Genomic DNA, 14,144 nt, shown 5'->3' on the forward strand with positions numbered 1-14,144 from the left:
AACCAAACAAAAAAAGGACCAGCTCCAACCTTTAGCTTTTAATTTTTTTAGCCTCCTGAAAGAAACCAGATTGTTGACCTAAATTCCCCCCTTTCATCCGCACATCCTCTCACCTCTGCTCGTATCCCCCTGGCTGATGTTCCACAGCTAGTGGACACCCGTAAGTTGGAGGGCCTGAAATGGCCTTCCTTTCCCTCCTCCGTGCTCGTCCATTACCTTACATCTCCCTCAGTAGGAACCATGGCTGGGACGTCTGAAGGACTTGCGATCTCAGAGTCACAGGGAGTCTGAGATGGAAGGGACCTTTGGGGCCATCTGATGCAACCCTCCTATTTCACAGGCAGGGTTTGACGGTGCCCTGGGCGGGGGGGGGGTTGCTTCTTGCCCGTCGACCCACAGCAGTGAAGTGGCAGAGCTGGAACACAAGAACCTTGACCGTGGGCTAAGAGTTTTTCCCATTGAAGGAAAGCATGCTGGAAGAGAGCTCTGGCTTTAGAGTCAGCCCGCCTGTGATCCAGTTCTCTCTAGCTGGGATCCTTGGAGGGAAATCACTTAGCTTCTCTGCACCTGTTTCTTTCTCTGTCAAAAGAATATCAGTAAAGCCCACTTCACCGGTTTATTGGGAGCACTAAATGGGCTGTCTGTGCTTAGCAGAGAGACTGCTACCTAAAGGCGTTTAGCAAATTCTTGTTACATTATTAACATTACAGTTGTCCCTTGTTATCCACAGTGGATTGGTTCCAAGACCCACCAAAGATACCAAAATCTGCAGATGCTCAAGTCCCTTATATAAAATGGCATAGCATTTGCATATACTCTACACACATCCTCCTGTATACTTTACATCATCTCTAGGTTCCTTATAATACCTTATGCAATGTAAATGCCAGTGCACGGCGAGGTCCCCATAGCTGAGGTCCTGCTCATCTGTGGGGGAACTGAACTTGAAATCAGGAGTCTTGAATTTCAGTCTTTCCTACCACTTAGTGCTGTGTGACCTTGGACAGGTGACCAGACCCCTCTGAGTCTCAGTTTTCTCATCTGTAAACAGCACCTATTATACAAGGTGCTGTGAGGGTTATGTAAGACACCTTGGCCCAGAAGCAGCTATGTACATGCTCAACACACAGCAGGGGCTTCAGAAGTGCACATTCAAGCTGGAATACAGAAACATCCCTCTCTTGTGAGGAAAGTTTCCTGTGTGGTGACGACACCACCCATTTTTGTATCCTCCTAATACACTTTGCCCTGCTCGCAATAGGAATCGAGTTAAGTTGAGGCAATGTGTTGTTACCAAGAAGGATTCTGAACTGGGCATGAGGCAGTGAGAGATTTTAGAGAAATTTCAATGGGAGAGCTTAAAAAACTTGTTGAATGGTCGTATTATAGTTCGCTAAGGTTACCATAACAAAGCACCACACAGTGGGTGGCTTAAATAGCCGAGATTTATCCTCTCACAATTCTAGAGGCTAGGAGTCTGACATCAAAGTGCCCGCAGGGTTGGATTCTTCTGAGGCCTCTGTCCTTGGCTTGTAGATGCCCATCTTCTTCATCCTATGTCTTCATACTGTCTTCCCCTTGTATCTGAATTTCCTCCTCTTATAGGGACAGCAGTCATAATGGATTAGGGCCCACCCTAAGTGACCTCATTTTAACCTATCTCACTGAAGACCCTATCTCTAAACCAGTTCATATTCTGAGGTACTAGGGGCTAGACTTCCAACATATGAGTTTCGGGCGGGGCGGGGGCGGGGGGGGGGGGACACGTTTCAGCCCATAACAGATGGAAAAGAAGATGGCAGGCAGCCAGGCGTGTGACGGCAACCTCGAAGGAAAGATGAAGAGAAAGAACATTGCAGTATAGAGCCCGGACATTGGCACAGAGCTGGGTCAGAAACCAACAAGCAAGGAGGCTAGTGACGGAGGTTCAGTTGCTGAAGGACAAGGCCAGGAAGGCATCTCAAACTCCAGATAGACAACCAGGCCCAGGCGAATCTTGGGTCCCAGTGACGTGCGACAAGCCAGGTAGAACAGATGAAGCACTGGTAATAAAGGACCACTGATTCTCAGTCCATTTCTTTTAGGTCCAGGCAGAAGAACGACACAGAAAGCAGCCTCCTGGCTTGCAGTTCAATTCCACTTGCTTGTGTTGGCGCTGCTGAACTTACAGAAGTATTTTTGGAGGGGGGTGTGTGTCCTCAAACAGCCCACAGTAAAGTGTTTGGCAGTTAGCACTTAATGCAGTGATGTGATTAAGAACCTGGGCCTGGGAACCCTATGGACGCAGATTCTAAGCTGTGTTGCTTTGGACAAGCCACTGCCTTTTTGAGCCCATGTTTTCTCTGCAGAATGGGCTGCGTTGATAGTTTTGTTGGGAGGATGAAGTAAGAGAATTAAGCACTTAGTAAGCACGTGGTGCTTGGTAAGTTTCTAAGCAAAGGGTAATGTGCTCTTATAAGGAACACAGCAGGAGAGAAGCGTCCTTCCTTCCCTCCCGTCCTTTATTTTCTACTTTCAGTGACAGACTCTATGGGGCGCCTGCAAGGTACCAGATGCTGGGCTGGATGCTGGGCATTTAGAAATGAACCGAACAGACATACTCAGGAAACAGACATTGAATGCGTCATTAGGGAAGTGATGAGTTTTTGGACCGGGAGGAGGAAGATTTATCTGTACCCGGGCTGGAGTGCTGCGGTCACACAGCACTGCCGTGGGGTAGTGACGTTACAGTGGCCCTGAGACGGTGACCCCACGGCCCATGGGATTCTCCCAGTATGGCCCTGGTATAGGTTTTGGGAGATTCTGCCTTTGGACTTGCCTCCTTCATACATGCTCTTCAACGCGGGGGTGAGATGAGACCAAAAAGAGGCAATAAAAATAAATAAACATCCAGCTTCTGCTGGAATATGAAGCCCTTTTCCCAGGAAACCTAGCTGCAGGAAGATAGGAACACAGTAGAGAGGCCAGCTGACCAGGGTTCAAGCGACAGGTGATGGTCATGAGACCCAGGGCAGCCCCTTTCCTGGTCTGGGCCTCTACTTCTCCACCTGTGCAGGTGCCCCAGTCACCTCATTGGCTGGTGAATGGGCTCTGGCACGTTCGCTGCCTGCTGCTTCCATGTGCTTATAGCTCAGAGGCAGGTTTATGCTAATTCGATGTGGATGGTGTGCAGGATCGCCTGTGGCCTTCCGTCTCGCCCCCTGCGGATGCATCCCCTGAGATCAACCTCTAGTACCACACAGATGGTGCCGACTTCAGACCAACTCTCACTGTTTCTTTCACTGTGTCTCTCTGTCTTCCTGGAGAACCATGGGGAAGGATGGCATGGAGGTGTGGTGGGGTTCACCTGTGTCTTCCCGAGGGCAAACACTGTTCCTTGTCCGGTATGGAGACACACAGGGGACGATCCTCCAAGCATGCAAAAATTGGCAATGACATGAGGCGTCCAGTTCAAATCAACACGTGTTTTTGAAGCATCTCCTACTTACAGGGAACCATTCTAGCAGTGAACAAAAGAGCTCTTAAATTGTAGCGGGGGGATCATTTACTCCTAACCCCTCCTTTTTCAGAGAAGGGAAATGAGACCTGGCAGCATAAGAGGTGGTGTGACTTGTCCCCAGGCAAGGTCATCCAGCGAGCTGAGCCCAGATCTCTGGTCCCAGATACCCCGCTCTGGGCTGGTGATACATCAGTGCCTCCCTTCCAGCCCTCTGAAATGTGACTATTGTTGATTACGTTATTTTTGTACAGAAATAAATCCCATTCACCACTACACCCCACCCCCATCCCTCTTGAAGTTCAGTGATTTCCTTTCACCACTAACGCTCCAGGTAAATATTTCCCTCTGAACTTCTGAAGCCACTTCTTCGAGGTCCTCATTTCCCTTAATGTGCTTCCTCTTGGTTCCACTGAAAAGAGAAAAGAGAGGGTTCTCTTTGCCCTTCCTCTCTGCTTCCTGGGGCTAAGCCACCTCTTGGTCCTTCTCTCCGTGTCACAGAGTCTAGCCTTTCTCACTGCTACCCTCTTAATCTCTCAACTGCAAACGGAGGTGGCCAGATCCCGGGTCCCCAGCCCCCGGGAAGGTCCTGAACTGAGGGCACCCTACAGATGTGTAAACAGTTTACCTTGCTAACCCAGCCAGCCGCCTTCCAAAGGCAACAGGAAAACCAGGACTGAGAGCCCCTGGCAAAATAAAAACCTGCAGAGAGAGAGAAAGAGAGAGAGAAAGAGAGAGGGAAAAGGATCCTGTTTCAGATGTGAATTTTCTCATTAGAAGAAATTTCTGTTTAAGGGGGAGGGGTTGGCCAGGGGAGGAAGAGAAGGTGAGCTGAGAGGTGGGATGGGGGGCCCAAGAGGGGGGTGCTCCAGGGGCCTGTGCGCTGCTGCTTCCCGTAGCCAGCAGCAGACCTGGGGGAGCTCATTCCAAACCTGGAGACAGAGCTTTGGCCTCGGTCAGTGGGGAGGTAGCTTTTAACATGCAGGCCTCATAATGGTAGCAAAGCCAAAGGGGATTTATGATTTCTAAGTAGAGTTTGCCAGTGGATTTGGGGAGGACTTGTGCTTTTCTGAGCCCTCATCCTACCAGCTCTTGATATATCAGTCAAGATGCCTTTAGGGTACTCTCTCTCTCTGGTGTTTCTGTATTTTGTTTTTAGTCATTTTCTACTTTTCATCCTTGACATCACTCCCAGACCCTCCAGCATCTTAAAAATGGACTCCCGTTTGGACAGTCACTGTATGCCAAGGGTAGTATAGCCACTATGTCTTTTAAGTATGACAGCATACGTAAAGAGAGGTACAGATGAGGGAGTTCAGGTCCACAGAGGTGAAGCGATCTGCCCCTGATGTACGGCCGGTGATTGCTGTCATCAGAATTACCCGGAGTCCAAAGATCCTGCTCTTTCTACCTGACCAAGAACACACTCTGTCTTCCGGTTCTCTCTGTCCTTTATCCAGGGAGACATAAATCAGTGCCTTTGATTCTGTTTGTCCTTTTTCTCTTCTCCCACTCCGTTTAGAATCATTCATGTGCTCATTCATGAGACACTTGCTGAGTGCCTGCTGTGTACAGGGCATAGTGCAAGGTTCTGGACAGGGTACAGATGACCCAGACAGAGCCATCACTCTCAAGAAGCATCCAGTCTAGGGAAGACTCCAAAACCAGAGGACAAGTGTCTAGTTTCCAAAAAGTAAAATGAATTCAGAGGAGAGAATGATTGCTCCTCAGAGGACCATCAGGGAAAGCTTCTTGGTAGAGGTGGTTTCTGTTTTAGCCATTGGGAAGCTTGGGAACACAGAAAATCAGACTTGACCAAGCATGTGGGGGGAACCTCATTCAGTCCCCTCCTTTTCCAGGTAGAGAGCCAAGACCCAGAGGAGGTACTTGGTGCTTCATCAAGGTGTGAGAGCAGGTTGATGTTGTAGGAGACCCTGGCCATTACGTGAAGGATTGTAGGACAGGAGTGGTGGTAGGAGAGGTGTAGGCAGACTTAGATGCCTGGCCAAAACTACCATCTATGTCAGCTGCTAACAGAGAGAGTTAACACAAATTCTAAGGCCCCAGCGACCACAGAGGAGTACAGGCTGTGTGGGCCTCCTCTACCGATTTTGCTGGAAGCCGTCTGTGCTCATTTCATGAGTGCTAATGGCAGATGCACACTCAAAGTTATGGTGACCGCAACAATTCCCCAGCTGAAAGTAGGGACTGTGCTTCTAAATGAGCATCTTTTATTCATTCTCCTGTTCCTCTCTTTCTCCTCCCACCTGGCCTCATACATCATCCAACACTTAAAATACACGCTTAATTAGAAAGTCTTCTTTCCCATCCAACTGGCTGTCCATGCCAAGGACACTGGGTATATTCCAGAAAGACTGGGAATGGGGGTTGGTGAGTATAAAAATAATTAGATCCATAGAGAATCTGCTAAGTGACTTCCTGAGGTTCCCAGAGTAAGTCTAGAGATGTCTGGCTTGGAACTTTCCCAAACACCCAACTAAACCTTGGGACACCCCCAGGCAGGTGGTTTGATCCAGGTAGATCCCTGGTGGCACTGATGAGGGAGAGGGAGGTACCATAGCGTTAGTCCCTAGGACAGTGGACCCAGGGTCCGATGGATCTGGGATCCACTTACCAACCAGTTGACCTCAAACCCATCCATCTCTTTACTTCCTTCAATTTCTGTTTCCTCCTCTGTTAATATCAGCACCTTGGGGGTGCTACACGGATTAAATGAATTAATGCATACATAGACCTTAGCACAATGCCTGACCTGCGATAGAGGCTTGGAAGATTTTACTTAATGAAGGCATCCCCAACATCTTTTTCTGTTAAGAGGATGCTTTTTATTTTTTGAAATATTAGCATTAGTGTTAGAGAAGAGCAAGCTTGAACTGGCTCTCAGGAAATTTGTCAATGACTCTATGTAACCTAACAAATGCCTTCCCTTCGCTGGGTCTCAACTTCCTTACCTTTCAAGTGAAGGAGTTGGAAGTGTTTAAAAACCTTTCCAGCTCAGATAGTCCGCCTGTCTTTGGGGGTGAATGTCGGGGCTAGCCAGTTCTCCTGTTACAGTTAGAAGCTTTACTAGTAGCTTTGCAGCCCTTGACCCTCACTTCTCCAGGGAACCTTCCCAACAAGCCACCACCGCTGATCATTGATGAGTGCTGGTGGCTGATGTACGCCCAAAGCTACGGTGACGGTAGTCAGAGCTGTCCTTCTAAATGAGCATCTTCTATTCATCATCATCTCTTTGATTGTTCTCTCACCTCTTCCTCTCACCACCTATGTCATTCTACACTTAAAATACGCTTTTAATTTAAAAAGTCCTCTTCCCCATCCAACAGTTTTGCAAAATCAAAGGTTTTCAGATTTTAGTTATTATCACTGTTGTTTTCTTTAGCTCAAGTACCTATTCTGCAAACAAATATCTTTCTGGTATGCCCCATACTCAGAACCAAAAACAGTGAAACCACATGGGTTAAAGTTGTGGTGAGAACCTCCCAAAGGTAACTCACCTGTGCTCTCCCTTCCTCTAGCCCTTGCCTTGCCCTAGAGGTGGTCCCAGAGGTTTGGCTAGTCACTGCCAGGATCCCACTGAGCACGGTTTGAAAACTTCCTGGTCTAGGACATCCTGATATAAATTTTATCAGAGAGAAATAATTTACCCTCCTCCTTCCTCCATCCTTTATTTATTCATCTTTCTCTTTTGGGGCCACATAGGGCTATATGACAAATGTTCTTATGCCTCACGTGACCGAGGATGGGTCGTGGGCATTCACACCGTCAGTGACCAAGGCAACAGAGACCCACGCTACTTTTTCTCCTTGAAGACAGACCGGGCCCGGCAAGTGACCACCATCAATGCCCACCGCACCTACCTCCCAGGCCAGTGGGTACACCTGGCTGCCACCTACGACGGGCGGCTGATGAAGCTCTATGTGAACGGTGCCCAGGTGGCAACCTCTGGGGAGCAGGTGGGTGGCATTTTCAGCCCACTGACCCAGAAGTGTAAAGTCCTCATGCTGGGAGGCAGCGCCCTGAACCACAACTACCGGGGCTACGTGGAGCGCTTCAGCCTGTGGAAGGCGGCCAGAACGCAGCGCGAGGTCCTGCTGGACATGGAGACCCGCGGCCTCCACGCTCCTCTACCTCAGCTCCTCCTGCAGGAGAACTGGGACAACGTGAAGCGCGCCTGGTCCCCCATGAAGGACGGCAGCAGCCCCCGCGTGGAGGCCAGCGGCGCCCGTGGCTTCCTGCTGGACACGAGTCTGGAGCCTCCTCTGTGCGGGCAGACGCTGTGTGACAACCCCAAGGTCATCTCCAGCTACAACCAGCTGCCGCGTTTCCGCCGGCCCAAGGCGGTGCGCTACCGCGTGGTCAACCTCCACGACGATGGCCGCGAGAACCCCATGGTGAGCCGCCAGCAGATCGATTTCCAGCACCGGCAGCTGGCCGAGGCCTTCAAGCACTACAACATCTCCTGGGAGCTGGAGGTGCTGGAGGTGAGCAACTCTTCCCTGCGCCGCCGCCTCATCCTGGCCAACTGCGATATCAGCAAGATTGGGGACGAGAACTGCGACCCCGAGTGCAACCACGCGCTGACTGGCCACGATGGCGGGGACTGCCGCCACCTGCGTCACCCCGCCTTCACCAAGAAGCAGCAGAACGGGGTGTGCGACATGGACTGCAATTACGAGCGGTTCAACTTCGACGGCGGGGAGTGCTGTGACCCCGAGATCACCGATGTCACCAAGACCTGCTTCGATCCCGACTCTCCGCACAGGTAAGAGCCGGACTCCTCCCTCTTTTGATCCCTGCGCGGCTCCTGACGCCCAGTGGGGTTGCGGGAATCTTCCAGTTCACCCAGAAGATCGACCAAGTAATCACAGGGACTGTACCCCTTACCAGAATATTTACGGAGCGCCTCCTGTGGGCTGAGGGAACTCTTAGGACCCTGTCTTTGCGAGGGGCTCAGGGTCTGAACCGGGCCACCTGGGCTGAGGACGCATATCCGCATCATAAAGAGCCGTGCTGTCCAATGCTGTAGTCACTGGCCACGTGTGACTGTTTAAATTTAAATTAGTGCAGATGAAATACAGTTTAAAATCCAGTTCCTGAGTCACACCAGCCACGTTTCAAGAACCCAGTAGCCGCCCGGGGATAGTGGCTACCACACTGGACAGACTGATAGAACCGCTTCCATGACCGCAGAAGGTTCTGTTGGGCAGTGCTGGTCGAGCTGGGATTGGCTGGGGCCAGACAGACTAGGTTCAGGTCTATTTCCTCGCTTTGTGACCTCTTACAAGGTATTTCCTCATCTGTAAAATGGGTATCAACGGTATCTACTTTGTCAAGCTGCTTTGAAGATTGAATGAGGGCACGTAAAGCACATGTCTCTTCTAGGGGCTAGCAGGTTATATACCTCTTGATAAGCGTATGTGTCGTTTCTTGAACAGTGAAAGGTAGCGTGTGCCGTGTGTTCAGGAGGTCCAAGAGGAACAGCTAACTTGCAGCCTGACTATGTTGGGGAAGGCTTGGGTGCAGTTGGACACCGGACATCAAGTTGGGGGAGAGAGGAGGACACTCAAGGCAGAGGAATTGCATATACTGCTGAGAAGAGGGCGGAAAGGGGAGTCTTCTGTCTAATGCCTGACTCAGCCTCTGCCTTGCACTACAACTCGGACCAGCAATCCCAAAGAAAGACCCAAGGGGGAGCCATGGGTGATCTGTATTTGATGTGGGACTCGGGGGAACTAGTTCTAAGCCAGAGAGACAGCCCATATCAACTTTCCTGATTTCCCAGATTCACGCTGAACTTTTCCATTCTGTCCAACTCGCAGGACCCTGGACTTGCTGATGGCTCGAGCACATTTGCCGACCTCTGCAGGTTTTCTGCTGACTCTCCTCTTTATGTCTCTCTCACAAGAGCAAGGGCCTCCCATGCATAGACAAAATACCTATGTGGAAAGGAATGACGATGCTGGGAGGAGAATGTCGTGCCTGGCACCAAGCCACAGAGCACGTCAGCTCAGCCTCCTGGCACCGGGCGGGCCCCTGGACTCTCACCTTGGCTCAGAGACAGGAGCAGCCCATGTGGGAAGAAGCCTTGGTGTGTGGCCAGTTCCTTCGAGGTCACAATGCACTTTCATCTCTGCTCTCATTTGGGCTTTGACAGAATTCGATGAGGAAGACTAGACAGGGTTAGCATTTGCATTTGACTGATGGAGAAATAGAGGGCCTTGGAGAGTGAAATGACTCGGCCACGGTCCCAGGTCAGGAAAGTCATTTGGCTAAATCACAAATGCAAGCCTTTCGAGATTAATGCAGTGTGTGCGCTACTGAGCTAGACCCCAGGAGTTAACTGGTGTGCCCAGGCAGAGTGGGTGGGGGGGAGGCCTAGGGGCCAGGAATACTGGAAGTCATTCACTTATTTGTACATTTATTCATTCATTCGTTCAGGCAACAAATGTTTATTCAGCACCTACCAAGTACCAGGAAGGTGGGTACCCTTATCCCTGCTTTGCTGAAGGAAATCCGGGATTCAGAACACGGAAGGGATTTACCCCTTAGCTGAGGTCACTCAGCTAATAAACAGAGAGCTTGGATTTGAATCTTGGTCTGTTGACTCCAAAGCTCCCACTGAAGGGTGGGGGTGGTATTTTTAAGTCCAAGGAACAGTAAAAGGCAGAGTCAAAGGACAGGGCTGACGGGCAGGGTGGCTTTCCTGAAGCCTTGGGAGAAAACTGCTGAGTATGATTGAGTCAGGACCGAGGGCAGCTGGCCTTTGTGGCGGGCACTCTGTGCGTGGATGCAGGGGCCACGGGACCCCAGGTCCCAGATAGCTCACAATCAGCAGACACAGCTGGCAGGCACCAGCGGCCTCCTCGTTTCTAAGTCACGGGGCCCCACGCCTAGAATGTCCGTGAGCAGCCACGTGCCAGCGCTGTGACCACCACGCCAGGGCCTGTTTGTTTGCTGGCTGGAAAGTCATGTGTCCTGGGTGAGCCCCACCGGGAATGTGTCATCTCCTGATGGAGCTGGGGCGACAACGTTCTGGCTGAATCAGCTCTCCCGTGTGCAGAGAGAAACCTGTGGAAGTTTGTGGAGAAATACTTGCTTTGTGACTCAAAATAAAAAAGAGGGAGGGAAGGAAGGAGGAAGAAAGGCAGGGAAGAAGGGAGGGAGGGAGGGAGGAAGGAAGGAAGACACCTGTAATAGAAAATTAGATTGACATTGTCTAGGTGATTTTTTTTTTTTTTTTTTTTTTTGTGGTACGCGGGCGTCTCACTGTTGTGGCCTCTCCCGTTGCGGAGCACAGGCTCCGGACGCGCAGGTTCAGTGGCCATGGCTCACGGGCGCAGCCACTCCGCGGCATGTGGGATCTTCCCGGACTGGGGCACGATCCCGTGTCCCCTGCATCGGCAGGCGGTTTCTCAACCACTGCGCCACCAGGGAAGCCATGTCTAGGTGATTTTTAATGAACAGCTGAACTTATCTTTTACCCAAGATGTACTCCTGCGTTGCCCGCCCCCCTCAATGGCTAAAGACAATAATTCAGTTACTACTTCTCAATCTATGGTGAAGAACCAGTTTTGTTTCCTATGCGTTGCAAACCAATACTTTTGTAATATACAGAAAAAATGAATTGCTATAAAATGAATTCTTCACCCCAAGTATGGTGAAGCATTGTCAGAGTTCTCCAAAAGTTCCTAAATGCCTTCTCTCCACTTCTGTACTTATTGTGACATAGACTCGTGAGAAGCAGTTCTTGCACTGCTTACTTTGAGTAGCACTGATTAAAATTCACCATTCTGAAAATTTATATAACGGTTCCCTTGAGTAAAATAAGATCCACCAGTAATGCAGCTGGGCAGATTGGCAGACTCCATCAGAGAATTACCAGTTCTTCTAACGCATGTGAGCTCATTCTTTATCTACTAGTCCTTGGGCCCCTTAGTCCACGTTCTCAGGAGTTCATGTGTTACAGAGGAGCACCCAGTCCTAGCAGAAGGCTGCAGAAGACATCAAAATGGTGTCCAGTGTCAGACCTAGGAACATCCTCAGAGATCAGTGGGTCCAAATCCGTTTTCCCCCATAGAGGGAAGCTGAGGCCGAAGCTCACATGGTTCATTAGTGGTCAGACTGGGGCTAAGGATGCTCTAGATTTGTAAGTCCTGGCCGTCTGCCATGGCACAGCTTCTCAGAACTACCCTGACATTCTTGCCATTCCCAGTACCTGCCCCCGTCATGTTCTGTCCTTGCTCTCTTCTTCCCTAATATCCCTGAGCATTTGGGGTTTTTTTGTTTTTGTTTTGTTTTGTGGTATGCGGGTCTCTCACTGTTGTGGCCTCTCCCGTTGCGGAGCACAGGCTCTGGACGTGCAGGCTCAGCGGCCGTGGCTCACGGGCCCAGCCGCTCCCGGCATGTGGGATCTTCCCGGACCGGGGCACGAACCCATGTCCCCTGCATCGGCAGGTGGACTCTCAACCACTGTGCCACCAGGGAAGCCCTCCCTGAGCATTTGGGATTATGAAGTGCTGAGTGAGCGAGTTTGGAAGAGAATCGGATAAGGGCCTTGGGTTTTCATGAGCCACTGCAGAGCTGTTAGAGCTACAATGGCCATGAGTTTTCCTAATTAAGGACAGCCAAGTGAGGATGTGTACAAAGAAGGGGACTGGGGCTGCGAGGGCCCCAGGAGCCGTATTGTATAACCACTTGAAGATGTTTGGCTTGGATGAGAAAGTTCTCTCAAGGCCATGACCGTAGGGCCATAACACATGTACTTCAAGTCTCCAAAGGCCTGTTCTATGGAAAAGGGAACAGAATCATACTATATGGTTTCTAAGCCATGGCTGGGACCAAAGTGATGCAATTATAGGAGGCAGCTGAGTAGCAGCTAATGTCATCCCTGATCAGGATGGTCCTGCCTGGGGAGTGCTTCTCTGCAGGTGAGTGATTTTCCTTCCACCTGAGGCATGCACAGTGCGGTTGTAGCCAGGATTACAGCAAAGGTGGAGAAGGTGGCCTTGATGGTCTTAAGGTCGACCACTGCACAGCCCAACTTTTTGCTGCTGTCTTATTCCAAGTCATTTTAGGGAATTAAATGGTGACTGAGAGAGAGAGAGAGAGAGAGAGGGACAGTCTGCACCAGTCAGGGTCCTAGCAGGAAACAGATGGCATATTCAAACGGAATAATTCAGTAGAGTTGAAGGAGGGGCTATTTGGGAGGAGGGGCTATTTACAACAGTGCAGGCAGGGTTCAGGACAACCAGCAAGGCAAGGGTCAAGTACAGTGGGGACCCATTTCCATCCTTGGCCTGTAGAGGCAAGAGGAGGAAGTAGTTACGGAACCCAGAGAGAGTGGCTGAATGGCGAGGGTGTCCTGGCAGCAGCTGGGACTCTCAGCAGAGAAGAAGAGACAGGCTTCAGCCCCCCGGGCCAGAAGGGACCCAGAGACGTAAATTTTACGTGATCATTCTCGAGTCTCCTGCCAGCGCTTCCCACTGGGGAACCACACTGGAAGTCATGAGGCAGAGGCATCTGTTGATGAAACACCAGGAGGCCAGCCTCTCAAGGGCACAGGGCAGGGTGGAGAGGGGTAGGGAGTGGATGTGGGTGAGCGAACAGAACACGACCAGAACACAGAGGAAGCCAGTCCATGCAGAGGATGCAGCCTAAGCAAGGAGGAGGGGCTTGGAGAATAAGGAGTCATTCAGTATGGCTGGGACCAGACCATAAGCAGAGAAGGGTTCAATTTGTCTCATGGAAAACTCTAGCCAGCCTCTCTCCCCCCGTTCATTTCCTTCTTATTTTCTTCCTTCCCTCCCTCCTTCCTTTCTTCCTTTTTTTCTTCTTTTCTTTCCTCTATAAATACTGGTTGAATGTTCCTTTTGTGCCAGCTCAGTCCCTGCTCTTTGGGAGCTCACCATCTAGTGGATAAGACAGATGAATAAACACACCACTGCCATCACTGGTATGAAAGAAGGACCCCCAGTCTCAGCCAAGAGGAGCTGTTGGTGGGGGGAGTATAGGTCTTTTTATCAGACTGGACAGTTAGAAAAAGACATTCCAATGAATCTTGGCCATTCTCTACAGTAGTGGAGAGGAGCCAGGTAGGCAGAACTTCATCTACAGCCATTAGAAATGTCTACAGACAAGTGAGAGTGTACTTCACACATCTTTTTATAAATGAAATGGAAAACCTGGATATTAATAGAAATCCCCAGTATCAGGAAATCCAGGGGCAGCTGACACTTTGGGCTGTACACACCCCACTGTGGGAAGGTGTTGCAAAACACCCACCAAGTTCCTGCGTGGACCCCTCCAAACTACGAGCTCTGGCGCCGTTAGGTGAACTTCACCTTTGTCCTTGAACATCTATTCAGATGGAGTAAGACAGAAAAAAAGAGACTTCCCTTACACCCTGATGGCTCACAGGGAAACCTTTTCTTTGCCTTCTCCTTATTATTATTTTTAATGTAGCAAGGGCATTCCCCTGGGGCCATGCTAATTTTTTTTTTTTTTTGGACCCAAGTTGGCGTTGCTGGAATCTTTGGAAAGGGCTGGAATACGCCTTGAGGCAGCCTCCTTGACCCCTCTGCTGACGTCGGTAGTCCTCGGTCTCTTCCCCTGCCCCTTATCAGAA

At 50.3% G+C, this 14,144-nt stretch overlaps 1 protein-coding gene across 1 annotated transcript in view; it reads left to right on the plus strand.

Moving 5' to 3' along the window:
• PAPPA (pappalysin 1) overlaps positions 1-14,144 on the plus strand; it is a 251,444-nt gene that overhangs the window by 24,918 nt on the left and 212,382 nt on the right. The window contains exon 2 of the mRNA XM_065878999.1: positions 7,220-8,282. Coding sequence (XP_065735071.1) covers positions 7,220-8,282 — 1,063 coding nt within the window. The remainder of the gene's footprint in view (positions 1-7,219; positions 8,283-14,144) is intronic.

Source organism: Phocoena phocoena, chromosome 6 (assembly GCF_963924675.1).
Source record: "Phocoena phocoena chromosome 6, mPhoPho1.1, whole genome shotgun sequence".
NCBI classification, from domain to species: Eukaryota; Metazoa; Chordata; class Mammalia; order Artiodactyla; family Phocoenidae; genus Phocoena; species Phocoena phocoena.